At 42.9% G+C, this 27,842-nt stretch overlaps 2 protein-coding genes and 1 pseudogene across 2 annotated transcripts in view; 2 read left to right on the forward strand and 1 right to left on the reverse strand.

Moving 5' to 3' along the window:
- Positions 1-87: 87 nt before the first annotated feature.
- HSDL1 (hydroxysteroid dehydrogenase like 1) lies at positions 88-14,524 on the forward strand. The gene is made up of 5 exons (XM_045533217.1): positions 88-195; positions 8,509-8,734; positions 9,372-9,817; positions 10,017-10,244; positions 12,177-14,524. The coding sequence occupies exons 2-5, from the start codon at positions 8,515-8,517 to the stop codon at positions 12,273-12,275; spliced, it is 993 nt and encodes a 330-aa protein (XP_045389173.1). The 5' UTR covers positions 88-195; positions 8,509-8,514; the 3' UTR covers positions 12,276-14,524.
- Positions 14,525-14,905: 381 nt separating this feature from the next.
- On the reverse strand, positions 14,906-17,821 carry LOC123625022 (annotated as a pseudogene).
- A 1,867-nt stretch (positions 17,822-19,688) lies between these two features.
- Positions 19,689-27,842, forward strand: part of MBTPS1 (membrane bound transcription factor peptidase, site 1) — a 55,536-nt gene continuing 47,382 nt past the window's right edge. The window contains exon 1 of the mRNA XM_045533218.1: positions 19,689-19,887. The gene's annotated coding sequence lies outside the window, so the exon portion shown is untranslated. The remainder of the gene's footprint in view (positions 19,888-27,842) is intronic.

Here is a 27,842-nt window from a genome sequence, read left to right on the forward strand (position 1 = left end):
GTCGCCACGGCAACCGCCGCGCACGCGCACTCGGGGCGGGCCAAAGCGCCGGGGACGGGCCCTGTAACGGCTCCGCCCCCTGCGCGTGCGCGGGTCACGTGGGGGCGCGGCCGGCGGCAGCTGCGGCGGTGGAGACGGGGGCGGTGGCCGCGCGGGTCCGGCGGGACCGGCTTTGGAGAGTGCGTTGCCCTGCAGGTACCGCGCCCCCCGTACCCTCGCCCACCCCCGCGGCGGTCCTTCCACCCCTGTCCCCGCCTCGTGCCCCTCAGGCCCCGCGGCCGCTCGGCTCGACCCCTGCCCGCCTCTGTGCCCCCACCACGCCCCCCGGGCCCCTCCGCGCGGTCGGCCCCGCGGTCCCTCGGCACCCGGACCCCCGGAAGTCTTCGTCCCTGCCCTCCCTCACACCCCTCCTTTCAGGCCAAGCACCCCCAGCCGCATCCCCCCGGTTCTCAGAGCCCCCCCGTTCCCCGGACTCCATCCGCGCGCCCCCCACCGCGCGCTGCGTCCCCGGAGCTCTCCGTCCCCGTGGCCCCCGCCCCCGGCCCGAGCCCCGCAGGTCCGGCGGCCGCACCCACTCGGCGCGCGGCCCCTCTTTGCCCGCGGTCCCTACCGCGGCTCCTCCCCAGAGGCTTTAGCAATCAACCTTCTTTATTGTCCTTCCTAAACGATTTGGTGTGAGTAGGATTTCGCCGTCGTGGTCTTTCTCTGAAGTAGGAATAATTGAGACTAGCAGAGCTCGCAGAGAAAGGGCACACCGATGCCTGGTGCGGCGGCCGTTGGTTCTCCCGGCATCGCCGAGTTTGCTCGTGTTTGCTGGGCCCTGCCGGGGGCTGGAGGGGAGGCGTTATGAGGATGAATGAGGCATGTCCCAGTTCTAAAGGAACGTGCCCCACAAACCAGAACGCGATAGCGGCTCTTGGCGATTATAGCAGGCTGTGTGCAAATTCCTGTGAGACCGTGGGCGGAGGGGTGTTTCACAGTTGGGTCTCCATCCAGGGCTCTGTGCTTTGATAGACCTGGATCTGAATTCCAGCCCGGCATCCTCTTAGCTGTGGGATCCTGGGTCTGCAGCTTTACCTCTGCAAGCCTCAATTTCCCCATCTGTAAACTGGGGATGATTGTCACTCTACCTCATAAAGTTGATGGGAGAATAAAGTGAGACCGTAGGAATAAAGCACTTAGAGTGTTTTGCATAAAGTGATCTCTCAGTTTTAACCCTGGTGGCTACATGTAGCCAACAGCTATTATAACATAGAACACAGAACACCCTGAATATGCGTGGCTAATAGCTAGGATCTGTTGAGCACTTAGGAACAGACACTGCACTAAGTGCTTTATATGGATTACCTCATTGAATTCGCATCATAATCTTAGGCAGGAACAATTATCCCCATTTTCACTGATGATTGAGGAAATGTGCAGAGGTGAAGTAATTCACTTAGGACACACAGCAGCTCTTGAATGGGGAGCTGGATTCCAACCCAGACAGTCTCTTTTCAATCTGTGGTTTTAGTTACTGCCAGAATATTCCTGGGGACTTGAGTTCAACAAATTGGCGGTACTTTTTTTTAGTTGGCTTTTAAAAATTGAGATAAAATTGACGATTTTAACCATTTTACAGGGTACAACTCAGTAGTTTTTACTATATTCACATTGCTTTGCAACCATCACCAGTAACTAATTCCAGAACATTTCCATCACACATAAAAGAAACCCCAGCCCCATTAGCAGGCACTCCCTATCCGCCTTCCCTCAGCATCCCTAATCTACTTTCTGTTTCTATGGATTTGCCTATTTTGAACATTTCATACCAATGGAATAATCCAATATGTGGGCTTTTGTGTTTGCTTTCTGTTCCTTAGCAGAACATTTTCAAGGTTCTTCTATGTTGTAGCGTGTATCAGTACTTCATTCCTTTTTATGGCTGAATGATATTCTATTGTATGGAGAGACCACATTTTGTTCATTCATTCATGATGGACATTTTGGTTGTTTCTACCTTTTGGTTATTGTGAATAAGGTTGCTATGAACATGCATGTGCAAATTTTTACGTGAGCAAAAGCTTTCTGTTACCTTGGGAGGGGTGCTATGATTATTTTAATTCCTATTGCACAAATGCAGACATGAAACTGAGGAATGTTGGATCTCGGTTTCCAGTTCCCGTGTTGCTGCTGTTTCCACTCAACCCGCGATAGTTTAGTCCTATACCAAAAATTGGCAATGGAAGGTAAAGAAATTCCAAAATGTCATAATACACCAATAATAACTTTGTCAAAGTGCTGACACAAAGTATGAGAAGCTTCTTAATTTTTTTTTCCTTGAGCGAAATTTGAGCTTTGAACACAAAGCACTATTGGATTCTGTTTGTTAAATAAATATAGCATACATAGCACATGCCAAGTGTTGTGGAGGAATATTAAACATGTATGAGATCCCAACCTCATACCATCACAAAGCTCCGTGATGATTAAAGACTTAAATCTGAATAGCAAAACTGTAAGATTTTTGGAAAATAACTCGGGGAAATATCTTCATGACCCGGGGCTAAGGAGGGATTTCTGAAATAAAACGTAATGAGCACAAACCATAAAGGAGAAAGATTAATACATTGGTCTACATGAAAATTAAGACATTCGGTTCATCAAAGACACTATAAAGAGACACAAAACATACACAGAGCTAGTATCTAGATTCCAGCCGTTGATGAAGATATTGAGCGGGGCCTGGGGTCCACCCCCTTCTTTCCAGGGTGTTGTGGGTTTCTCAGCTCGTCTCTGTACAGTCCTTACAGCTAGACTGGCTGTCCATCAGCCCTTTATCCACCTGTTCATCTTTATTCCCTGTGGCTGCTGTAACAAATTATTAAATACCAAATGTAGTGGCTTAAGACAGCACCCGCTTATTGTCTTAGTTCAGGAGATAAGAGTCTAAAATCGTCTTCACTGGGGTAAAGTCAGGGTGTCAACAGTGCTGCTTTCCTCTTAGGGGACAGTCCTTTGCTTTGCCTTTGCCAGTTTCTGGAGGCTGCTCCAGTGCTGGGCTGGTGACCTCTCTCCATTTCCAATTCCAGCATCCTACGTAGTACCTTCAAATTGCACACTCTGACCTCTGCTTCTGTGGTCACATCATTTTCTCTGTCTTTGATCTTCCTGCCCCCCTTGTAAGGACACACATGATTACATTGGGCCCACCTGGATAATCCAGGATCATCTGCACATCTTAGGGTCCTGAACTTAATCCCATCTACAGAGTCCCTTTTGCCACATAAGGTAACGTATTTACAGGGTCTGGGGATTAGGACATAAACTTTCCTGGAGGCCGTTACTTAGCCGACTGCACTGTGTTCCAACCTTATGATGGTGCTCTGGTGTCCATCATACTTGCTTTATTTTCTTTAAGACCATTTTGGCCAATCTGTTTCATGTTCTTTTACCATCCACCCCAGGTCACATTCATTTGGATAGCTTGGTGATGTCTGTGTTTCAGCCAGGACTTTCTACCAGAACTCTTGATTCATGAAGGTTTTTGTATTTGATTTTATTGCCCTTTGTGCACTGCTATATTGAGTCAGCTTAATTGTGGATGCGGATAATGTTACAGGTCGCAGCACGGGTGCTTTGAAGAGGTGACTTGGCTCCTTGCAGTTTTGACGATAACTTTCCCATGACACTTCTGTAGTTGTAATACTTCCTTGTAAGTTTTTGGTGAATGTTGCCCCTTAGAAGTAGAAAATGCCTAAAAGACAAGAGGGAATTGCTCTTCTTTTCCTAGTCTGGGGACAGTTCTGCTTTTGTTTTGTTACTGATGTTTTAGTTTTCTGTAGAGACAAGAAAAAGCTTTAAAATTTTTTTTTAATTTAAATTTTTTTATTTTTCTAACTTTATTGAGGTATAATTGAGAAATAAAATGGTACATATTTAAGATATACAATGTCATGCTCTGATGTATGTATACATTGTGAAATGATCACCACAGTCAAGTTAGTTAACACATCCATCACCTCACAGTTACCTTTTTTCTCCATAGGGAGAACACTTAATATCTACTCTCTAAGCAAATTCCAAGTATACGGTATGTTATTGTTTACTATAGTCACCATGCTGTCCGTGGAACGTATTCATCTTATAACTGAACGCTTCTTGGCTATGTTGTTCATTATTCATAAGTAAATTGGCATGTGAATTTGTCAGTCTTTTGTGAGTTTGGTGCATGTGAGTCAGATCTCTCTGTCTTGAGCTGCCTCTGAGGAAAGATAAACTTGTGTTTCTGTACATCAGGGCTGAGGACCAGACCTTGAATGCCATCAGCCCTCCTGATTCTCTGTGATTCAAAAAATACATATGGCAATGGTAATACATGTTTAAGGTAATGTTCAAATTTCATGGTGGTGTTCCCCTGACAAGATGGTGAGGGATGTCTAGTAGGTAGAGGGGAGAAGGTGGGCCAGGTTGGCACCACTGCCCTTCCACTCCCCCCTGAAGTAGGTGCACTCTCTTTTGCTGGATCTGAGTAGTAGGTCCCTGGTGGGTTTAGCACACAGATTTTTCTTCCTGTAAAAGATCAGAAGAATTTGTTGGTGGTCCGCTCTTGAGCTGGGGAATAGGATGGTTCCTGCCCTGTGGAGGCTGAGAACTGGACAGGAAAAGACCCCGCTTGTGAGCTGCAGCCAGAGACATGGGGTGCAGTTTAATCCAACACACAGCTGTTGAGCGCCTTCGCTGTGCCAGGATTGTGGAAGGTGCTGGAGGAACAGAGAGGAGTAAGATTTGGCCTCCTCCTGTAGGCATGCAGCCTGTTGGGGCTGGTACGGTGTGGTGGAAGGATGGTGGAAGGAGAGGGAAAAAGTGTACCAGGGTTTCCTTTCATTTCTTCCTCCTCAAAGCACCTGACCCACTCACAGCCTAGAGGGGGCTGCCCCAAACACTGCAGATGCTTTCCTCCCTGGCCCCCTGCTGGGTGATTAGATAAGTGGAGGATGCCTGAGCTCAGGTGAGCCAGCTGGAAGCTCTGCCAGGAATTTGGAATAGAGATGCTAAGGCGGCAGCGCTAATGTGGAAGTTCCAGTGGAGCTGGGCAAGGTGTGTGCAGAGACAGAACAGGCAGGCCGCGAGGGTAGCTGTGTCTAGTCCCCTTCCCAGACACCTGCCTGCCACCTGTGCCTTGTTTCCCCAAGGACCCTGGTGTCTGCACAGGTTGCCATCTTATTCTGAGCTACTTTGGGTGGGTTTTGTCCCATTTGATGAAATGTTCCTTAAGAAGAAAGGTGCAGGAAAGGGGGAGCACGCTGCAGCCGAGCTGCAAGGGTGAGTGGACGTGTGTGCCCGGCAAACACTGTGGTGTCTTTCTTACTCTGAGCAGGGTATTTTGCATTTAGCAGATGCCCTGCTGCTATACACAGATTCACAGTGTATGAATTTTTGTGTTTTTTTTAATCTTTGAAAATTTGATGTTAGTTTTGTATAAAGTTTCCCCAGCTGAGCTGTGAGGAAGAAGGAGAGCGTTTGTTCCTGGTTGGGTTTTGTTCGCAGGCTGGCCTTAGGGCAGCACAGGGGAGCGAAGCAGGCCCAGGGCGGCGGGAAGGCGAGAGAACCGGGGGTGCACAGTGACCAGAGCGGGGAAAACGGGGAGCCCCTTTGTAGTCAGGCACCTTTTGCTAGAGACTTACTTCAAAAATGTTCAAATTCTTGGAAAAAATGGGCTGAAGGGGAAAGACGTTCCCTTTACACAGCTTTCTGTCGAGTGAGTCACTCCTGGCGCACCTGGCACCTCCTTTCCCGCTGGGACCCTCTCTGCACGCTCAGTGCCTGGATTTCCCCCAAGCATTGCTGTGACTCAACTCACACAGCTTGATGTATGGTCATTATTTTCTCATTGGAAACATTGTTTTACTATCCTAGACACACACCTACCTGTTATTAGCGTAGATTTCATATTCCAAGTGTCTGGGTTTCTTTAGTCATAGTTATTTCTAATTTTATTACATTTTGTTTGAGAAGTCGTAGTGCATACAGGTGATTAGTTTTTACATTTACTTTCCTCATGGCCTTGTGTTTGATTAGTTATGACAAACACTTTATAAGTGTTATTTCAGGAACACCCAATTTAGGATGGTTTAACATGGAATCTCAGTTTTTGATGTTCTCATGAGCAATGAATGTTTTGGTCATTTCTTTGGGAATCTTATGATTATGACTGTTCAGGGACTGCAGCCAGTGTGAAAACTTTGTGACCACACCTGGCTGTGGGCACGCCCAGACGGTAGATGGGGGTCGTGGAAGGGTGGTGGCACGTGCTCCCTCTCACCTGGCATCTGGAAACAGAGGCAGCCTCACACACAGCATAGAAGGAGCAGCATTTCTGAGACAGATGATCCTAACTGAATGTATTTCATAGGATTTGGGAGCAATAAGGGGTGTTGTTGCCTGCTGTATGGATGATTGGTCAGAAAAAGAAAGACATCTTCAGTCCGAATGTCGTTGAACTTGGTATCTCATATTTTAGGTCCGTGGACCTAAATACCTGAATGCGGCCTTTTAGGGACCAGGCTGCAGAGCTCTGCTGTCCCCCTGTGCTCTGTAAAAAAAATGCCTTCCATGAAACCAGTCCCTGGTGCCAAAATGTTGGGGACCGCTGTTTTAGGTGATCTCAGCTGGTCTGGTTCATGAAGAAAAATTACCCCAAAGGAGTATTCATTTTCATGGCTTTAATATTAAGTATTTGGTTGTGTACTTGGTAAAGTTTACAATTTTTTTTCATGATTATCTTAGGCGTTCTCCTTGTAGGAAGTGAGTTTCTATGAACAGAACCCCAGTACGTAGCGTTTTACCTATAGGAAATAAAGTGGCCCAACTTTTTATTTGAGAAAAACTTTTTTTTAAACTTAATGCCATGTCAACTTAATTAGTAATATGGTAGCAGTGTGAAACTTCATTGTTTGGGGTGCTGTATTCTATTGTGGGGCATTTAGGAATCCTGCTCACCTGTTTCTAAAGTTTCTTATCATATTCCTTTTGCATATTTTGTTCATAATTTGGACTACACATTCATGTATACATTTATTCATGTTTTTTCATTATTTTATGTGCCTTTTGTCTCGATATGGAATCATTCTTGCATGTGTTCCATTTCAGTGCTTATTTTGTTTTGTCCTGCGTAGTTTTGTTTTACTCTGTAAAACTTGGCTGAGCTCAAATTACATTGCATTGGAGTAGGAGGGAATCCACTCATTCTTCCTTAAACTTATGCCAATTTTTGCTGCTATTGTTGAGTATTTTCTTAGTTTCAGGACTTGCTTTTTTTTCCGTCTTAATGGGATTTCTTTAAGGGGGCCATTCCCAGAAGTTTTATATTTCAGTGGGGTTGTTTTTGGCTTAAAATCAACCTTCTTTTTATAATATAAGCTGTATCCTTATACACGTGTTTGTATGTATCTAACTCCCCTGTCATTTCATTTTAGTCTCTTCTGGTCTTATTGATATTTTGTACCTTGTAGGTAGCGCACAGTTGGGTCAGACTGCAGTGGCTCCCCTGGTGTAGTCTGAGATGAAGTCCACTCACTCAGTCACACCGCCAGGCCCCCTGCTCTGGGCCTTTGTTTACCTTTGTAGGGTTAACTCCGATTGCAGGCACACATAGCAAATCATACAGCATTTTAAATTCTTTTGTTAAATGTCTGCCTCTTCGCTTAGGGACAATTATTTAATCCATTTTGGAATCCCGTAAATCACAGTACATAGAATGTAGTAGGTGTTCAGTAAGTGCTTACTTACCTGGGTACCTACAAAAGTTGTATTGGACTTTTCTTTCCTCAAACCATTATAACGGGCCAGGCAAACATGATGGTGTGCAAATTAAGTTAGTAAGATGGATCGGTGCTCACTCTGTTGTCATTTGAGAAAACCATTTCTTCAAGTCTAGTGGGTATCTCTTTTTAAAAAATATATACATTTTTAATGTATATTAAAGTTTTCAAAAGCTTAGTGTTGTCTCTAGTGGATCGTAAGCTCCCTGAGGCTAAGGCTGTGTCTTAATACTACCTCTGTTTCATCTCCTTTGTCCCTACACGAGCAATAGGTCCTCTGCACTTGCCGATTATGAATAAAGCAGAGGAATAAATGTGTCTCCTGGCTGTCATATGAGTTAAGAAGTCTGTGTCTGTCATTATATTAGACTAGGAGCTTTTTTAAGTTACAGAGCATATTGTGTTTATCTTGGTAGCCACAACATGTAGCACAGTATCTGAATTTGAGTAGGAATTTGGTAACTCTTGGTAGCTATGTTGATTAATTTCCTTGGAAGAAAAGAACTTTATATGCTACAAATGCTAAATAATGATATTGCAAATTGACTGGTCCCACAGGCTGCATGCATTTGAAACATTACTGTTATGTGAATGCATAATTGTTAAGATCTGATGTCGTTAGATGGATGTATGTCTTCACTCAAACTATGCATGTTCCTTTAATTTATTAAGCAAAGGGCATCTCTCTCCTTTCCCTTTCCTGCAGGTTGCCATGGCTGCTGTGGACAGCTTCTACCTCTTGTATCGGGAAATTGCCAGGTCTTGCAACTGTTATATGGAAGCTCTCGCTCTGGTTGGAGCCTGGTATACGGCCAGAAAAAGCATCACCGTCGTCTGTGACTTTTACAGCCTCATCAGGCTGCATTTTATCCCTCGCCTGGGGAGCCGAGCAGACTTGATCAAGCAATATGGAAGATGGGCTGTCGTCAGTGGTAACTTAATTTAAAATAGAGATAATCTTTTCTGTTTAAGTTATATTTTAAGTCAGATGCATTTTCAAGGAGATGTTGAATTTAATGTGATGTTTTTTATGGGAACGTACTGATAAAAAAAAATAAAACATATGATTCCTGCTCTGATTATGTTCACATTTTCTTACTGCCCTCATCTGAGGAAGAACTTGCCCCATGATTTGTATCCCCCTAAATCTGCCGCTCCTATTCCTGGGCCTACTCTGGCCCCATTTCGTACCCCTTCCCTTTGCCTTTTGCTCTGTTTCAAAATTATCCCTAGAAACCACTTTCAGAAATGCTTTACCTGTTTTGAATTTTATTTTACTTTATCATTGTTTCTCAGAAAAGCCAGGTAGAAGTTTCAAAACAGATTCCTGCTGTGTCCCATGATCCACGTGGTGAATGTAAAACAACTCCTTGTCAGGGTGTCTGGGAGAGTATTCAGTAGGCATGGTGCACATTATTGATGCAGCATTGTCCTTGACTCGTAAATACTAGAACTTGCTTTATTTCCAGTGTGAATTTTTCTCTGGTTAAACCCAGCAGTGGGGTATTTAAGGTGCTTTTTAAAGGTCACACCACGGAGCATACTCATTTTTCCTGGCTTGTGTCGCAGATGCCACAGATGGGATTGGAAAAGCCTACGCTGAAGAGTTAGCGAGCCGGGGTCTCAATATCATCCTGATCAGTCGGAACAAAGAGAAGTTGCAGACTGTTGCTAAAGACATAGCTGACACCTACAGAGTAGAAACCGATATCATAGTTGCGGACTTCAGCAGGGGCCGGGAGATCTACATTCCCATTCGAGAGGCCCTGAAAGACAGAGACATTGGCATCTTGGTAAATAACGTGGGCGTGTCTTATCCCTACCCACAGTATTTCACTCAGGTCTCCGAGGACAAACTCTGGGATCTCATAAATGTGAATATTGCCGCCGCTAGTGTGATGGTCCATATAGTGTTACCGGGAATGGTGGAGAGAAAGAAAGGTGCCATCGTCACGATCTCCTCTGGCTCCTGCTGCAAGCCCACCCCCCAGCTGGCTGCATTTTCTGCTTCTAAGGTCAGGTATTGCTTACTGGAAAATGAATCCCTAATGCGATAGAACGTTAACTAACAATTGCTTGGTCTGATTTGTTGAGCCATTTGTCAGAAACTCACGTTTGCTTATACTATATTTTTTCCTAATAAGTTTTTTCTCCTAAATTTTCTTTTAAGTTCCCCCCAAATTACAAGTCTTTTCCTCCCCTCTGTTTTAATAGGCTTATTTAGATCACTTCAGCAGAGCATTGCAGTATGAATACGCTCCTAAAGGAATCTTTGTGCAGAGTCTCATCCCGTTCTATGTAGCTACCAACATGACTGCACCTAGCAGCTTCCTGCATAAATGCCCCTGGTTGGTGCCTTCGCCAAAAGTATACGCACATCATGCTGTTTCTACCCTTGGAATTTCGAAAAGGACCACAGGATACTGGTCCCATTCTATTCAGGTAGCACTGTGTTTTCAGGTCTTGTTACTAAGTTAATGCATTGTAAACCTTTCTAAATGACATGTAGGAATCTGAAGCCTGATGTGGAAAGATGAGAATTGTAAATTCCAATTTTTAAACCTGACACCCTTAATGATTTTGGTTAAGACATTAAATTCTCTTTTGTAGGATAATTAAAAATTTTCAAAAGTTCAATCTACATGGCATCAAAAAGATGAAATATGCTGCTTTAATATAAGTGGATGGTAGGAGAATAAAAATACTAAGTATATATATGAAAATTTTGAAGTAAAAAAAGATTCTAGTAATGGTTGAGGAGCACCGCTAAGTAAATACATAAAAACATAAAACAGGTCTATATTGTATGTAATAGCCATTATATCAAATAATATCTCAGTATATTCTTGGACTCCTTTGCTCAAGAAACACAGAATGTTTTTTATTTTATTTATTTATGTTTTTAATGATATGTTCTGTGAAATGAGTTGTTAGGCCATTTCATTGTTGTATGAACATCACAGAGTGTACTTACATAAACCTAGATGGTCTAGCCTACTCCATGCCTAGGCTATGTGACGTAGCCTGTTGCTCCTAGGATCCAAACCTGTTCAGCATGGTACTGTATTGAATACTGTAGGCAGAATTAAAGTTTGTTCAGGCATGACAAAGATTTGGGTCTTTCAGTATTTTAAAAAATAACTTTGTTAAATGTTTGAAATTGTGATTCTAAGTATTAGTGAGAAAACTCAATAATTTATTAAAGCTTGTGTTTCTTCATCTTGCATAGTAAATGGATGTGCTCTAGTTTAGATGTTTTTCCTTTAATATTTGGAGTTTTCTTAATTACCAAACAAATATTTTTGGGACTGTTTGCATAAAGACTATTAGATTTACCGCTACTAAATAAATAAGTAAATCAACAGTTAATTTTTACTTTTATGAAAAGATCTGGCTAACGATTTCTTTAATAAGAAGCAGTTTTATTTAAATGGTTGTTTCCATGTCCTTTAATTACTTGAGAAAAGCAGAGAAACCTAAAAAGTAGTCTTAGAAGCCACTGACCATGAAGTTTTCTTAGAAATGAAGATATAATGAGGATGGGGTTTAGATGGAGTAGATATTTTAACTATGTTTATAGAACACCAACATTTTAATCACAATTAAACTTTGTTCACATTGATGAACTTTTCTTGAGAATATATTTTTCTGCCAAGAAATTCTGTTAAAGTGATTTAATTCCTAGAGTAATGTTCTGTGTAAAGTTGTTAAAACTTTCCATTTTTTTCTATTTTTATTTTATTTTATCAAATTATTTTCAACCTTATCAATTTTTTTTACAGTTTTACACCAAAGATTTGAGTCATCAATCGCTATTTGTCCATATCGGATTTCTCGGATAGCTTTTGCTACTGTGACTTTTCTTTTGTAGTTATCATTTCTTCTGAATACAATTTGCCCAAGTTGTAGAAATCTAAATTTTATCAAGATTTCAATCCTCTGTCAATCTTCTATAAGAAAGAAGTTTGATATGTCAAACATACAATATGACGATTTATTTTGTGCCATTTATTCCAGTTAGTTTCTTACATTGTGAATTAAATAAGAATGATAGTGTATATTTATTCTTGATAAGATATGATGATAGGTTGAATATGAAGGGCTGGAAGCAAGGAAGCAGCAAAACATATTTTTAGGTTTATAGCTTCAGAAAGTCAGTGGTGCCATTTACTCAGGTAGCAGGGTAGGATCTTATGCAGAAATGGGTGTTCATTACTGTAGCATCTCAGGGCTTTTTCCTTTGTTGTATTTAACGTGATTAGTGGATATTTGTTTCATTAAGTCATATATTGATATATTGATCTGTGTACTTGTTCCTTTGGTGTTGATGGTTTTGGGTTCTAACCTTATAACCTTTGTCTCTTTCATTTTTAGTTTCTTTTTGCACAGTATATGCCTGAATGGCTGTGGGTGTGGGGAGCAAATATTCTCAACCGTTCATTACGTAAGGAGGCCTTATCCCACAAAGCATGAATCTGAGTGATCGTTTGAGAAGTTTCGCCAGCTCTTGGGAAGCTACAGTATTCTGACATTTGGAGAAATATATTTAATTTATCTTATGTATTTTCTTTTATTACTGATTATTTAGCATACTGTTGATTCATCATTTGTAAAGCAAGCATAATATTTTCAGAGAGTGCTGTGAAAAACCTCAAGGGACATGTGGACGGCACAGGAGTCAGTAACAGCCAAGGCATAGGAGCTGACTGAGGAAACATAGATTAATTTCCATGCTTTTTTTCTAAGCTAGTCAAACGTATAATTTATGTTGTTCTAGGAGCCATGGCAGTCTAATATTGAAATACACTTAGGACTCGTCAGCTCTTTAAATTTCAGATTTTTTTTTTAAGGAAAATGGCCTATTTCATCGGATGAATTATGGTTTTCAAATGTTCATGGAAAAGACTATTGATAGTGTTATTTTATAACTAAGATTGCTGATGTTAGCCGTAAAAATCTGTGTGTATTATATTGCATAGCTCTAGTTGTTTGTCTGTTATAAAAATGCACTTCAATTGATATTTCATTAGAGAACTGTGTGTGTGTGTGTGTGTGTGTGTGTGTGTGTGTGTGCGCGCGCGCGCGCAAGCAACTTTATTTATGGTTACATTACAAAGATTTTTTGTGTCATGATGACTTAACATGGAAACTTATGGGGTATTAAAAATCTAGATTATTCCTTTTCATACTAAATAAGCCTACCAAATTTTGTGCTATTAGGTTTGCCATGTATAATATTACTTCCTACATTATGTTTTTGGTTTTTTTTTTTCCAAATCTACTATGGAATGAATTCATTCCTCCATTTGGATATGTAATGGGTAACCCGCAGTCATCTTTTGATTTATAAAATAATTATTGTGGATAAGTAGTGATTTCTCAGCCTGTGACCCATTTTATAACTGAAATTTAGCCCCGTAGAGCTTGTTATATCTGGTTTTCATACATTTTTGTATGTAATATTATTCCATTCCAGTAGCATTGTTAATATAAATATCTAGTATTTATGGAATAGTAGTTAAAATATGGACAAATTGTGTGTGTGATATGATGTACTGTCGAAATAATAAGTTAGAAGCTTATTCTTGGTTCATGTAATGAATTTATGCATTATGGTGAATATTTTATTGGTGTGAAGATAATTATGCACAACCCCCCACAATGTGGGTTAGCATTGAAACCTACTGTGAAATGTCTTTAGTTCAGGTCCTGTAAAACCAACCATTTTTGAGGACCACATACCTAGTGCTTTGACAGCTGTAAATCACTATATGAATATGACAGTATGTGCATATTTAAATTTCAGAGCTTAGCATTGTGATGCTGATGAAGCACCTAGCAAGTTGGTTGAAAGCCTGGACTTCTGTGCATTGTTTTCTGGTGAGGTGATGTTCTGTTAGGAGCAGGCCTTAGCACACTTTTATGTTAAGCACACAGTTTTCCCCAGGATATTGCCTACAGTATTTCCAGATGTGACTTGGCTTAGATTAGTGGTCAACCTCAGAAGCTCTTCCACTCCTAGATCATGTCTTCAAAACATAAGATGTAAAAAACTACACACTTGGAGATACTGTGTAACACCAAAGGTCTGATGGAATTGTCTTGGAATCCTCTTGACTTCATGCCAAATTGACATGAACTTTAACTGATATGTAATAAACAGTAGCAACTTCATGTAAAAATATTGCCAGATAGTTACATGTAAGGTTATGTGGTCCAGTAATGTCTTAGATTTATAAATTTGTTATGGAATCATTGTAACGTGATGAGAATAAGTAAACACACCTTGTCAGTGATGTTTTAAAATTCTCCCCTTGGGAGGACATAGGTAAACGTGCTTAATTGGTGCAAATGTGGTACAAAGTTGTCTGTAGCTTTAGTGAAATATCAAGACTGAGAATTTCCTTAGGTTTTCTAGCTTTCATAAAATGCTTTTTTCCCCCTCAGAGTTCATCTGAAAGCTAATTGGACCACTGTGGACAGGGTTTTTTATTAAGAATGTGGGAAATATGAACCTTTGAAAATTAATCTGTGAATTGAAAATTTAACAATAAAAGCAGTTGCTTCTGTTTCCTTTGGAAGAGGTTTTATTCCAAATGTTTGTAAGTTGGTTGTTTGGAATGAGAGATACATTTTTCCTCTCACAGAATGATTACAAAAAATTAACTTGTGAACACCTGTGGTTATAATTCATTAAAAGCTGATACTTCAGTAACACACAATATGCCTAGTAAGTCTTTTTTAAAAATTTGAGATGGGGGTCTTGCTATGTTGCCCAGATTGGACTCGAATTCCTGAACTCAAGTGATCCTCCCACTTCAGCCTCCTGAGTAGCTGGTGCTACAGGCAAGCAATGTTGCACTTGGCTTTGTAGTTAAGTCTTCAGAGCTACTAAGTTGATGTTTTGTTTTGTTTTGTTTTGTTTTGAGACAGAGTCCTGCTCTGTTGCCCTGGGTAGAGTGCAGTGGTATGATCATAGCTCACCACAACCTCAAACTCCTGGGCTCAAGTGATCCTCCTGCCTCAGCCTCCCAAGTAGCTGGGATCATAGGCGCACACCACCACGCCCAGCCAATTTGTCTGTTTTTGGTAGAGATGGGGTCTCACTCTTGTTCAGGCTTGTCTTGAACTCCTGAGCTCAAGCAATCCTCCTGCTTCAGAATGCTAGTATTACTGCATGAACCACCGTGTCCAGCCTAAGTTGATTTCCTGTTCATTCTCCTGTTAGGTTGAGTAAGATGAAAGTTGATTTGATCATTGAATTTAACAATGTAGAGATCACTGGGGATTTTCCCATGAGCCATTTCAGTCAAGTGGTGAGGATAAAAGCTAGATTGTTGTGGGTTCAAGAAAGCATAGGCAGAAAAAGAGAGCAAATAGAGACAGCTCTTAGGAGACTTTTTTGTTTTTTCCTAAACTCAATTACTTACAATCTTTTCACATATGTCACATACCACCAGAGGGTTAGGCGGTATGTCCTCAGTCTTTACATTCTGTGTCCTTCAAAACCAATTTGTCTGTCTTTGTCTCTCTTTATCTCAGTATTGGCTTGCTCGTTATTTTTTTTTTTTTAAGATTCACATATGTTTAATGTGTATAAAGCCAAGGAAAGGACAGCCCCAAATTTGACAGAAATACTATGTAATTCCTGCGGTGGAGTTGAGAGGGAAGGGGGCACAGGCTATTGATTCCACACCCAAACACGTCCAGAAATAACTTACATAGCAACCCCCACCTGTAAGGATGATGTAGCTCTCCGCCCAGGGTTAGGGGCACGTTACAAAAACAGCACCATGGGAGCAGACCAGGCCCCGATGCTGGTGGGATTGAGAGGGCCACCAATCCAGGGGGCAGGGGGCTGTGAGGAGCCCTTGAGGTGGTAGCAGCTCGTCCACCACAGACAGGTGTAGTGGAGCCAGCTGACCAGTCCCGTGCAGCAGCCATACTCCTCTAGTAGGCTCAGGTGGTACATGCGGAAGTCCCACTTGCTGATAAAGGTCACAGCTGCCACTGGTGGCACAGGATGAGTTTGGTGTGGTCCCGGAAGAAGTGGATCTGCACGGCATCATTGCTGAGGTGCAGCCTGGCGGTGCTGCAGGTGCAGTACCAGGTGCGCAGGTGGGGTGGCCGGGCTAGCTCATCACCCTCTCATGGCATGATATTGACACCTGCCTTCAGTGGGTGTTCGATTGAGCAATTGCAGAAATACTTGAGGAGGGTGATCTTCAAGGAGTTGGGATGGGAACTCACAGTGAGGTTGGGCTCTGTGCCATCATGCTCTGTATACAGTAGTCTCCTCAGGCGTGGTTGCACTTTCTGAGGTTTCAGTTACCCCTGGTCAACTGTGGTCAGAAAATATTCAATGGAAAATTCCAGAAATAAACTCATAAGTTTTAAATTGCTCACCTTTCTGAGGAGCATGATGGAATTCTGTTCCCTCCTGATCGGGTGGGACTCCCCTGTGTGCAGCGTGTCCACGTGTTAGTGCTCCCCACCCGTTAGTCACTTAGGAGCCGCCCAGCTATCAGATCAATGGCCTTGTGTTCAAGTCACCCTTATTTTACTTAACAGCCCCCAAGCACAGGAGTGGTGATGCTGGCAATTCAGACATGCCAAAGAGAAGCTATAAAGTGCTTCTTTTGAGTGAAAAAGTGAAAGTTCTAAACTCAGTAAGAGAAGGAAGAAAAATGTATGCTGAGGTTGCTAAGTTCTACAGTAAGAACGAATCTTCTGTCCATGAAATTGTGAAGAAAAAAGAAATTTGTGCTAGTTTTGCTGTCACACCTCAAACCGGCCAAGTTACAGCCATGGTGCATGGTAAGTGGGAGTTAAGTGGAAGAGGCAGTTTGTGGGTGGCAGACATGATCAGAAACGTGTTCCGATGGACAGCAGCCAGGCTCAATACTACTTGAGCTTCCGGGCATCCACGGGGTGGGGGGGGGAGCGGGTCATGGGACACGTCCTCTTGGATAAGGTGGGATGGCTGTCACTGTCATTGCAGAGGATAAGGCACGTCAAGTCATTGAAGAGCACCCCATGCTGTTGTCATGCAGCCGATACCTGAGGCAGTACTTGTCAGAATAGGCCGCCCACTTGCTGACCCAGAAGATGGGGTGTAGGTGGGATCCTCAGCTTCCTCTTGCCTCACCAGCCCTCACTCGGAGGGCTTGGAGACACTGACGCAGTGTGGCTGCCACTGCATGCCACCAAGGTGGCATTAACTGTCTCACCTGTTTCCCAAGCCTCTGGTTCCTTTTTTTCCTGGGGTGGTTTGGCAGGATGTTCTTCATGCCTTTATTGACGACCATGAGAGGCTTCTGGTTGCTGGGGTGCAGGCTGCTGGGAGGGCTTGAGAACCTCAGTGGAATGATGAGGCAGGGGTGGGGAGACGGCTCGTAAGTGGTTGGGTAGGCAGTAGGATCAGTCTGAAGCCTCTGTCTGGATAAGGGAGGTAGCCATGGGGTTGAAGCGCTTGGGGAACACTGTGTTTGTTCTTAATCTGGAGGTAGGTTTTTTCCAGACAAGAGGTCTCAAAAAGTGGTTTGCCTGCTGGCAGGGTATGCACGATGCACCGAGTGGACCACACGTCCACCTCAAAACTGCGCCCTTTATTGCTCAGCACCTCGGGAGCTACGTACTTAGGAATCCCACTCAGGATCAGTCTCTCTCTGCTCCCCGTCATGCTCAACTTCGGTTGCCAGTCCCAGATCCCGTTGGCACTTCCAGATCCTCGTTCAGGAAGACGTTGTCCAGCTTGAGGTCCTGGTGAATAACCTGCTCTCGGTGCAGGCACTGGCAGCCAAGGATGGTCTGTCTCGGGCAGTAGTGCCCTCGGGCTCGGTCAGTGCTTTCCTTCTCTTGTGCAGCTCCAGGAGAGACCTCAGGTGGCAGACCTCCACCACCACGAACATGAAGTTGATGTCCTCAAAAAAACTGTGGAAACCTAAGGCGTGCTGATGGGTGAGGCTGCGGTTAATGGATATCTCCAGGGACATTTTCTCCTTCTGGTGTGGACTGAGCAGCAGAGACTTAGGCATGATCTTGTGTTCCTTGGTTCTGGCAAAGCTGCCCTTGCCCAAAAAGCTGCCACCTGCACATAGCATGGCCGGCTGCACAGTTCCACTAGGACCTCTGAGACCTCTTTCACTGATTGATCAGCTGTCCTGACCCCAGGAGCCACAACTCCAGGGAGGCTTTCCCCAGATCAGCTGGTGCCTGCACCATGGGCTGTTATTCTTTAAAATAACATTTCATTTGAATAAAGATTTACCTTATGGAATTGCGAGTGCTTTATTCTATACGTGTGCATGGCTTTAGAAGTTATTTTAGAGCCCAGAGTGGTAGAAAAACCACTGGTGGTAGATCAGGGTCCTGTAGCTCAGCCTTTTTTGGTAGAAAGTGACTTCTCTCTCCCATGCCCAGCCCCTTTCAATTCATAGGCATTCTCAGGAACTGGCTGTATTACTCTCTTCCCTGCTTTGGGGCTTCACTGTCACATGACAAGGGTGTTTGCAATTCACTAGTCTACCCCAGTTCCTAACAGCAGGGCCGTGTATTCAGTAGCATAGTCACTACAGGACTATTAAAAGGACCCTGAACAAGATTAATTCCCTGAAAGTTAGAATGACACAGTCAAGTTTAGTATCAAATTATTATGTGGTGGCAGAAGAAAGTGCCTCATTTTGAAGGTTTGCAAATGCAAAAAGTCAAGAGTTCTCTGAAAAATTTAATAAAATCATATGAGATCTGAGACAGGAAAGGACTTAAAAATCCACCACCATTTATTGAATCTTCTGTGAGCCAAGCACATTATGTATTTCATTTAACCCTCATCCCGTAAGTGTCAGTATCCCTCTCTTTGGGGTGAGGAAACTGGTTAAACAACTTGCTCAAAATTACAAAGTAGATGTCTGCAGTGGGATATAGTAATTGTAATTCTGTATTTATCCATTATGTTAAATGAATTTTGTAAAGTCATGTTAAAGGGGAGATGAAACACTGTGATTTCTTGTCATTGGTGCCACTCAGCATTACTATGGTGCGGTGGAAAGTTCAGAAAAGATACAAAACGGTTCTGACTGTAGCACATCATTACCTAGAAATGCTTTCCGCCCCTCAGTTTTGCCCACTACCACGTGTGGGCCGGCTCAACATTTAGACTGAAAACAACTGGTGATTCTAGTATCTGAGTCACCCAGATATTTTGGGGGATGCAAAGTTTTTAGAGTTTTAGTACGCTGATCCTTGTTTCTTCAGAAGGGTAACATTAGCATTACAGAGATTCTCCCTGTTTCCCAAGGCACAGGTACCCCTGGCGGCAGGTGTGCGCTGGGCTATGGGAGGCCCTCTCAAGAGTCAAGCCGAGGCCGTGAGGGGTTTAGAATGTCGCGGAGACGGGATCTGGGGTTCCTCAGGTCAGGCCAGGAGTCAGGCTGTTCAGGATTCGAGCCCTCACCGGCACCTCAGCCGCCACGCTGGTAAGATAGAGACGTCCCGAGTAAGCGAGGATGTGGAATCCAAGCCGCCCCAGCTCGGAAGAACCACGAGCCTGACTTGCACGCGGACACCTGCATTGGACAAAGGAGCTTTCAACACGTTTAAGGCAAAATATTAGTGGGGGCGGGGCTTTCCGCCGGGGTCGTCCTTTCTAGAACGTAGCCCAGCTCAGCCGCCTTCAGAACTGTGCTCATTTTCCGAGCTTCTGGCCTCAAACCCCGGCGAATCCCAACCCGGGCATTGAAACAGTCCATTCCCACCGCCGCCTTCCACCGTGTTCCGGCAAGTTGGCCGCACCCACCACTCCCATCCCGCCCCCGGCCCGGGGCAGCAAATGTCGCGAGACCTCCGTCTGTCCTCCCGGCCCCGGGCCCGCGGTCTCCGGCGTCCAGAGCGCGCACGCAGGCGCGGGGCACGCGGGGCACGCTGGGGTAGCGGAGCCGACCCTCCCAGCCGTGGGCCTCCTTGCCCCGGTCGCGCGGTCTCGCGAGAGTTGGGAGTAAACAGCCCCGAATGGAGAGCCGAGGCGCGTTCGCCGCCGAGGCGCCGTTATCTCCGGCCCGCGGGACCCGGGCTTGAGGCGGCAAAGGTACGTCAGCCGCCCGCGCGCTCGCGCTCCCCGAGGCTGCCGCCCCTCCCACCTGCCCGGTCGCGGCCGTCCGCGCGCTCAGGTGGGCCGGTTGTGCCCGAGGCCCCGCGGCCGGGCGACGCGCGAGGCGAGGGGCTGCGCGGGCCCGGCCGGGTCCCCGGCTCTGAGCTTCGGCCGGGCAGCCGGCGTCGCGGAGCCTGGCACCTGCGGGCGGCCGGCCGGGCCACGCGGCCGAGGTAGGCGTTGGCGCGCCGGGCTCCGCAGCAGTGCGTTCTCGGACCCCGCGCGACGGCCCCCGCCGCGGCTTGCAGAGTGTGCGTCCTGCGGGCCCTCTCTGCGGGTTGGCACGGTTTGGAAGCTTGCTTAGTTTCATTATTTTCTTTATGTGACATAAACGTTAACAGAGTGAAGTAATGTGCCCGACTCTGGCCCCGGGCCTCCAGACAGACGTGTAATTCTAGGTGTGCTTCCAGGGAGGTCCTGGTATCACATTTAAGTGACCTCACTTCTTTGCCATATCTCAGTCTGTGCGTACTGCGCTAGTGATTTTTTTTTTTAAATGCAGTTTAAGAAGTCTTGTGGGCAAGTTGGGCACGTGATAGTGTTTGGCGAACTCTCAGAACCAGAATGCCTTTTAAACCTGTAGGATCTTAAAGTCTTGGCATGGTTGTGCTACGTAAGACTGCTGTGGATCGTTAACGTTTTTATTAAGACGTTTACTCCTTGTTTTGGGTAGAGCCCCTGACAATCTTACCTGTTTATCTGCACGAATTAAGTATTTACGTTTTCTTTAGATTCTAAATGACACTTCAAATGACTTAAAGTGGAATGAGACCTCAGAGTTCAATTCTGGAGACTAGCCCTTTAGTCTTAACTATGCTAGTAATCCTCTCTAACTTCTCGGTCTCAGTTTGCATATATATAAACACAGAGGCCTTGGAGAAGACCAGTAATTCTTCCCAGTTTTTTTTTTAATCTGCAGAACCCTCTTTATTTTTTTATGTAGGAGCTTCATTGAGGTGGAATTTACATACCAGAAAATTCACCTGTTTCAAGTGTACTATACAGTGGGTTTTTTTTTAGTAGATTTACAGAGTTATGCAGTCATCACCACAGTCATTTTTAGAATGTTTCCATCACCCCAAGAAGACCCCTGTTGCCCATTTGTAGTCAATACTCCTTTCTAACCCCAGCTCCAGGCAACCACTAATCTACTTTGTTTCCCTAGGTTTGCTTTTTCTCAATATTTCATATATTTAGATGGAATCATATGATATGTGGCCCTTTGTTTCTGGCTTTTTTCACTTATGTTGGCAGGGTTTTACTCGTGTTGTAGCACGAGTCAGTATTTCATTCCTTTTTATAGCTGAGTAATATTCTATTATATGGATGTATGACATTTTGTATAAACATTGATGCAGAATGCTTTTTGCAAATGAAATTTTATTTTATGCTCCGGTATATAATGCAGATGACACAAGAGCTGTTTATCACGGTTAGGAGCTGGGGCCTGAGCCAGGCTTTTGCCTGTTAGGTCTCTACTACACTCCCCAGGCATGTCATATAATCGAGAGTTGGTCATTTCTCTGTAAAGAGGGACATTTTAATGCAGAGCTTACAGGACCTTTGAAGCACCTGGGGATGAAGTGGGATCTTTTCTAGTCAAGAGGTTTTTAACATTCCTTTCAAATTCGTATGTTCTTTTATTCTGTATATTTTCTACCATTCTAGTGGTAGGTAGTTTTTGTCTGCTGCCTTCTTAGTTGTGTGGCAGCCACAATAAATACCACAAATTATTAGAATAACAAGAACTAGGAAGCCTGAAGGCTAGGGTAAACTGCACATTGCTCCCATGAATGCAGCAGAAATCTGCATGAGGAAATGAATTTAGAGTAGAATGAGAAAGATATGGAGTTTGGAGGTGCCTCAAATGTGGCCAGTTAATACAAGATGACTAAAGGATAAGGGAAGACTAAAAAGAGACAATAGGGACATGTACGAAATAGTTGGCAATGAAGACACCACAGATTTTGGGGGCTTATTAAATGCTTCCCTTGGGTGGGGTGGGGCAGGGAGGATTTCTTACCCTGTTTGTTACATTTTGAGGATAGTAAAGGTGTGTGATCTGGTTTGGTTAAAAAAAACAACACAAAAAAACCAAACAAACACCACAGACCAGGGTTTCTTAACCTGGCTATATTGACACACTGGGCTGAATTTTTTTTTTTTTTTTTAAATGATAGGACCAACTGATGGGCCGGGTGCAGTGGCTCATGCCTGTAATCCTAGCACTCTGGGAGGCCGAGGTGGGTGGATCATTTAAGCTCAGGAGTTCGAGACCAGCCTGAGCAAGAGCAAGACCCTGTCTCTACTAAAAAAATAGAAAGACATTAGCTGGACAACTAAAAATATATAGAAAAAAATTAGCCGGCCATGGTGGTGTATTGCCTATAGTCCCAGCTGCTTGGGAGAGAGGCTGAGGCAGAAGTTTAAACCCAGGAGTTTGAGGTTGCTGTGAGCTAGGCTGATGCTACAGCACTCTAGCCCAGGCAACAGAGTGAGACTCTGTCTCAAAAAAAAAAAAAAAAAACCCAGCTGATGGACAGAAGAAATGGTTCAGTCAGGCTTAAGAATACACCTTTATTTTAAGATAGTGCAGTCAGGCATTGCTTAATTGTTAGCCTGTTAAACAATGGTAATACAGCCAAGTATGCAATTAGTTACGAAAGTGGTAGTTTTCAGCCAACTTTTAGTTGAACTGTATAGTATGCTTTCATAGTCTAAACACAATTCAGTCTTCTCTGGAGCTATTTTAGTAAACTAGTGTATTACAAAGTAAGGCATAGGTGCATAATTAGATGATTATTGTGTGATACAAGTTATTTCCTCTCACCTGAATTATGTTCTTTAATTATTTTCAGAGAAATACTTTCCAGTGTATTTTAGTTACAGCCAGAAGTATAATCTTTGTGATATTTTATTATGCAGATTATAAGTAGGAAACTCTCAGAGCTGCAAGGAATGTTAGTTGTGTGCTAGACCAGTTGCTTGTCCAGGTAATACATTTCCTCTACTTTGTCTTCCTTTTACACATACGTCTCATTAAATCTTGTTCCCAGTACATGTGATTTGAACTATCTTTTCCATTTAGTATTTTATGTCAAATGTTTTTTGATTACACCTGTGTTAGAGGTGTAATCATACTCATGGAAAATGCATAGGTATGGAAATACCATCTTTTAAGGCTGTGCCTTTGTATGGAAAGATAACTAGGTCTTCCACATAAAGAATTTATAGAAATTAAATCCAGTCAACACTTAGTGGATCCAGTAACAGCTCCAGCAGGCTCTATGAGTTAAGTAATATTCCAAATGGTAGTAATAAGCCTTTTCAGAATGAACTAGCTAAAAGTAATATTTTCAAAGGGTATCTTTTCCTTAGGCTGGAAGGTAGCTGTAGACAGATTTATGAGAACAATTTCTGGGAGATAGATCCCTTTTAAGCTCTATTATATTTACAAATAAAATTAAATCTGACATACTTGAATTTTTGTGCCACTGTTATGGGAAAATGTGATTTTTTTCCTTTAAAATTTATTTTAAAAGGTTTATTAAAGTATTTAATGTTTTATCTAATTGTAAAAATAACATGTGCTCCTTGTAAAAATATAAATAACATAGAACAAAACAGAAAATAGCTATCTGTAACTATACCACTGAAAGGTAGAATCACTGTTACCATTTGGGTATGCATCTTTCAGTGTTACTTTTTTTCATATGTACATAGACACATTTTTTGAGGGGAAAGTACTTGTATTAATATATCATTAATGGTGACTGATGTAATTAATAATCTGAAGAGTGTTATATATCTCTAAGAAAAATGAATAAACATCCAAACAAAAATTTTGGCGAAATTCATAAACCAACATCACACGAATAAATTCAAATGGTTAAAGAACATTTAAAACAATGTCAAGTGACAGTGATAACCAAAGAGATACAGAGTAAAACAAGGAGAAATAATTTTCACTTATCAAATTGACAATAATAAAATGTTCCCATTGTTGGGGAGGGCTCAGAAAAGAAGTATGCACACACATCACTGCACATTTTTAAAAATAAAAATTTGATTCACACTCTACAGGAACTGTTTTACTTAATATATCATTAGCATTTTACCATATTCCTATTGCTGCTGTAACGAATTACTACAAACAGTGGCTTAAAACAACACAAATTTACTATCTTACAGTTCTAGAGGTCAGAAGTCCAAAATCATTTCAATGGGCTAAAGTCAAGGTGTCTGCAGGGCTGGTTCCTTTTGAAGGCTCTGAGAGAATCTGTTTCCTTTTCTTTTTCAGTTTCTAGAAGCCACCTGCAGTCCTTGGCTTGTGACTTCCTCAAATTACTTCAACTACTTGCTTGCATCATCACTTCTGTTCCCGCTGTTGATCTCCTGCCTCCCTCTTACAGAGAGACCCTTGTGATTACACCTGGCCCTTAACACCTGCAAAGTCCTTTTGGCCTATATACTTTTGTGTATAAAGTAACATTCACAGGTTCTGGAGATTAGGATGTGGACATCTTTGGGGCGACCGTTATTCAGCCTACCACAGGAACATAGTAGTATGAAATTGCTGCACAGTGTTCTGTAGTATGGGTGAACTGTAATTTTTTAGCCAGTTTCTTACTATTGCACATTTAGATGGTCTCTGATTCTCCCAGTTATAATCTTACAGTGTATATCCTCTGACAGAATTCATTTTGTGCCTTCAGATTCACACTTTGTGGGTTGAATTCCTAGGGGAGATTGTAGAAAAGCAGCCCACCTATCTCTAAAGAGCATAGCTAGACCACCTGAGTTCCCAGCCCGGTTTTCCCTCTCACTGGCTGTGTGGCCCTAGGCAAATTGCTTAGCTATTCTTGGACTCAGTTTTCTCATTTGAAAATGGGGGTAATAAAAGGTGGTTGTGAGGATTAAGTGAGTTAATACATACAAATTACTTAGACTAGCACCTTCACATAAATGCTTACTGGTAGTTTTTGTTGTTATTACTGGATTTATTAGAGGAAAAGTATTTTGTGTCCATTTTTAAGGGTTTTAATACATATTGGCAAATTGCCATTTTAAAAGGGTGTTGTGTTTTTGTATTCATCAGCAGCGTATGTTATGTAGAATACTTGTATTGGGTTTGTTGAATTCTTAAACATGACTTGTATTATATAGTGGGTGCCTCAATTTTTTTCTGTCAAAATGTTGTTTGATTTGTGTAATGTAAATATAGAAAACTGAGGTTCATTTTAATAGAAATTTACTTTGCCATGAATCTTTTTAGGAATTCTGTCAATTCTGTAGAAGGAGATCTACTTTTAATTTCACTTTAAGGAAATCAGTCCCATCTGTTGGGATATTTGGATGTCATTCTGTGTAACAGGTGATGTGCGTAAGTCTGTCTGATGTGATCTGTAGTCTGGTTATGCACACAGTGATCAGTACTGACAAAGTCTACTACAAGAGGCTTATAATCCCCCCCTTCTAAAATTTGAATACCCCTCAGCCTAGTGCATTACTGGCAACTAAGGCTAAATAAAGAACTTATTTTTTCTGCATATTTTGGAAACAATCTGAACCTAATAGGTGACAAGAACAGTATGAAACCTTTTTTCTCTGAACCATTTGAGAGTAGGTTGCAGACCTAATACCCCATTCATTATTCCTTGATACTTCAGTGGGCATTTCCTCCAAGCAGTGACGTTCTTACGTAATCACAGCACAGCTGTCAAAATCAGGAAATTAGTCTAGATCCGTCACCACTGTCTAAGCCACAGGCAGGCCCATTCAGGTTCTGCCAGTTGTTCCAGACTGTCCATTACAGCCAATGGATCCAGTTCAGAATCATGAGTTACGCTGTTTCTTGAGTCTCCTTCAATCTGGAGCAGTATCTCAGTCATTTCTTGGCTTTCATTATCTTGGTACTTATGAAAATTTTGGCCATTTACTTTGTAGAATGTCCCTCAGTTTGGGTTAGTGTGATGTTTCCTTGTGATTTGATTCAAGTTGTGCATCTTTGGCAGGTCCCTCACAGAAGTGAGGCTGGGCTCTTCTTAGTTCAACTGCTCCAATAGACCTGGGTGCATTTGTCCCATCGCTGGTTAACATGGGTGACTTGGTAAAGCTTCTCTGCTGTAAAGTTACTCTGTTCTCCTTTGTAAATAAGTATGTTTCTCCATTGTGAGGCATCTTGAGACTATGTAAATATCTCATTCTTCTTCAAACTTTATTTATTTGTGTCACTCCTGTTTTCCTGTTTTATTCAGTGGATTAGGATCTGTTGCTTTCATTATTTATTTTGATACTCAGATTGTCCCAGATTTGGCTATTAGGGGTACTTCCAAACTGGCTTCTGTGTCCCTTGGACACTTCCCCATCATGCTTTGAGTGCTTCCTTACTGGTATAACAAGGAGCCTGGTTTCTTTTAGTGGAGAATGATATTTAGAAAACCAGTTTTGGGTACTAGGTGGGCTCCCCGGTATTGAGATGTCACTGTTGCCATGTCCTTTCAGTATACAGAACTGGAAAATGTATGTATACATGTATGTATGTACACACTCACATTTATTTATTTCTATTTCTGTCTGTCTACATATTGAAAACCTTAAGTTTATTCCAGCACTTAGAATTTCAGTCTGATAGCAAAAGCTTCATTTACTTTTTTCTCTTTCATATTTATAACTTCCTTCTCTAACAATAAGGAAGCTGCCTCCCATGATCTTTAAAATAATTTGTTTGATCAAACAGGTTTGTCTTCACTGCCATCACCCTATTGCCTATCTGGTGCCACCTTTACCCTCTTCGGGTCTGGCCTCCTCAGCAGGAGCCTCTCCCCTCTCACACCTTCCTCACCCTGCCCAGACTCCAGCACTGCGTAGTGAGCCACTCTCCAGTGGGCATCTGCCTTCTTGTCTTCAGCAGAATTATTCAGAAAGGGAAGAAGGAAAAGTTAGAACTCCTTTTAAAAAGTGTTTTTCTGTGTGTGTGTGTGTCTGTGTCTGTATACATCTTCTGTGTGCTTATCTTCTTGTTGCTGCTTACTGGCCGGCCCTGGGTGGTGAGCCTGTCTTGGGGAACATGCCCACCAGGCTTGCATTATACAGTGAGAACCAGGAGGGACCGGTGGCTGGCAAAGATGAACAGATACGTGAGACACTGGCAAGTACAGTCTGTGCTAGTAAAGCCCCACTGGATGAGACTGTGGGGACAGGATGTCTCTTAAAAAATAGGCCCAAGAGCACAGGGGCTGGTAATGAGTGGCTGGCCCCTGGGACCCTGGTGCCTGTGCCATCATTCACTGGGCTCCAGCCACCATTGGTGGTTTGGTTTTCTTCAAAGGAAACTCTTATTTTGAAGTCTTCTTATTCTAGGACTAGGAAACTATAGAAACCTCAGGATCTGTTGTCATAATTTTGGAGCCATAGGTCCTTCATAATAGTGTCTTCTTCGAGCCTGGATTTTAGTTCACCTTTTAGGAGCATAAGCAGGTAAACCAGATCTGAACAAAGCAGGGGGAGATGTTTCCTTGTCCCTATCATTTTCAGCCTTATCATTTCTCCCCATGGGATTTTTATACTTGAGGACATCTTCCTTCCAGCTGCTGATGGGTTTGGAGACAAGGGCAGGTGGGCTGGAGTTGACCAGCTTGGTATAGTGTAGTCTGGTCACCAGGCTCACTTGTTCACTACCTAGTGTGGCCCTTTTCTGGAAGGGGTCAGTGACTAATTACTTAGTTTAATTACTAAGCCAGTGTAATTAAACTAAGTACTTGCCCACCTTCCTTATGCAAATGCTTTTCTACTGATTTTGTTTTTCATTTCCCTGTTCCCTTTTATTGTCTTCTCCCAAAGAAATCCTGGATTGCCCAGGATTCTGCTGTGAGCGGTGCCCTCCCCACTCT

The sequence above is a fragment of the Lemur catta genome, chromosome 20, assembly GCF_020740605.2.
Source record: "Lemur catta isolate mLemCat1 chromosome 20, mLemCat1.pri, whole genome shotgun sequence".
NCBI lineage: Eukaryota > Metazoa > Chordata > Mammalia > Primates > Lemuridae > Lemur > Lemur catta.

Excerpts from the sequence above, each read along its gene's own strand:
- HSDL1 (XM_045533217.1), top strand. The coding sequence starts at position 8,515 with ATGGCTGCTGTGGACAGCTTCTACCTCTTGTATCGGGAAATTGCCAGG. Across the intron at positions 8,735-9,371 it reads AAGATGGGCTGTCGTCAGTG|ATGCCACAGATGGGATTGGA; the intron begins GTAACTTAATTT and ends CTTGTGTCGCAG. Across the intron at positions 9,818-10,016 it reads CTGCATTTTCTGCTTCTAAG|GCTTATTTAGATCACTTCAG; the intron begins GTCAGGTATTGC and ends CTGTTTTAATAG.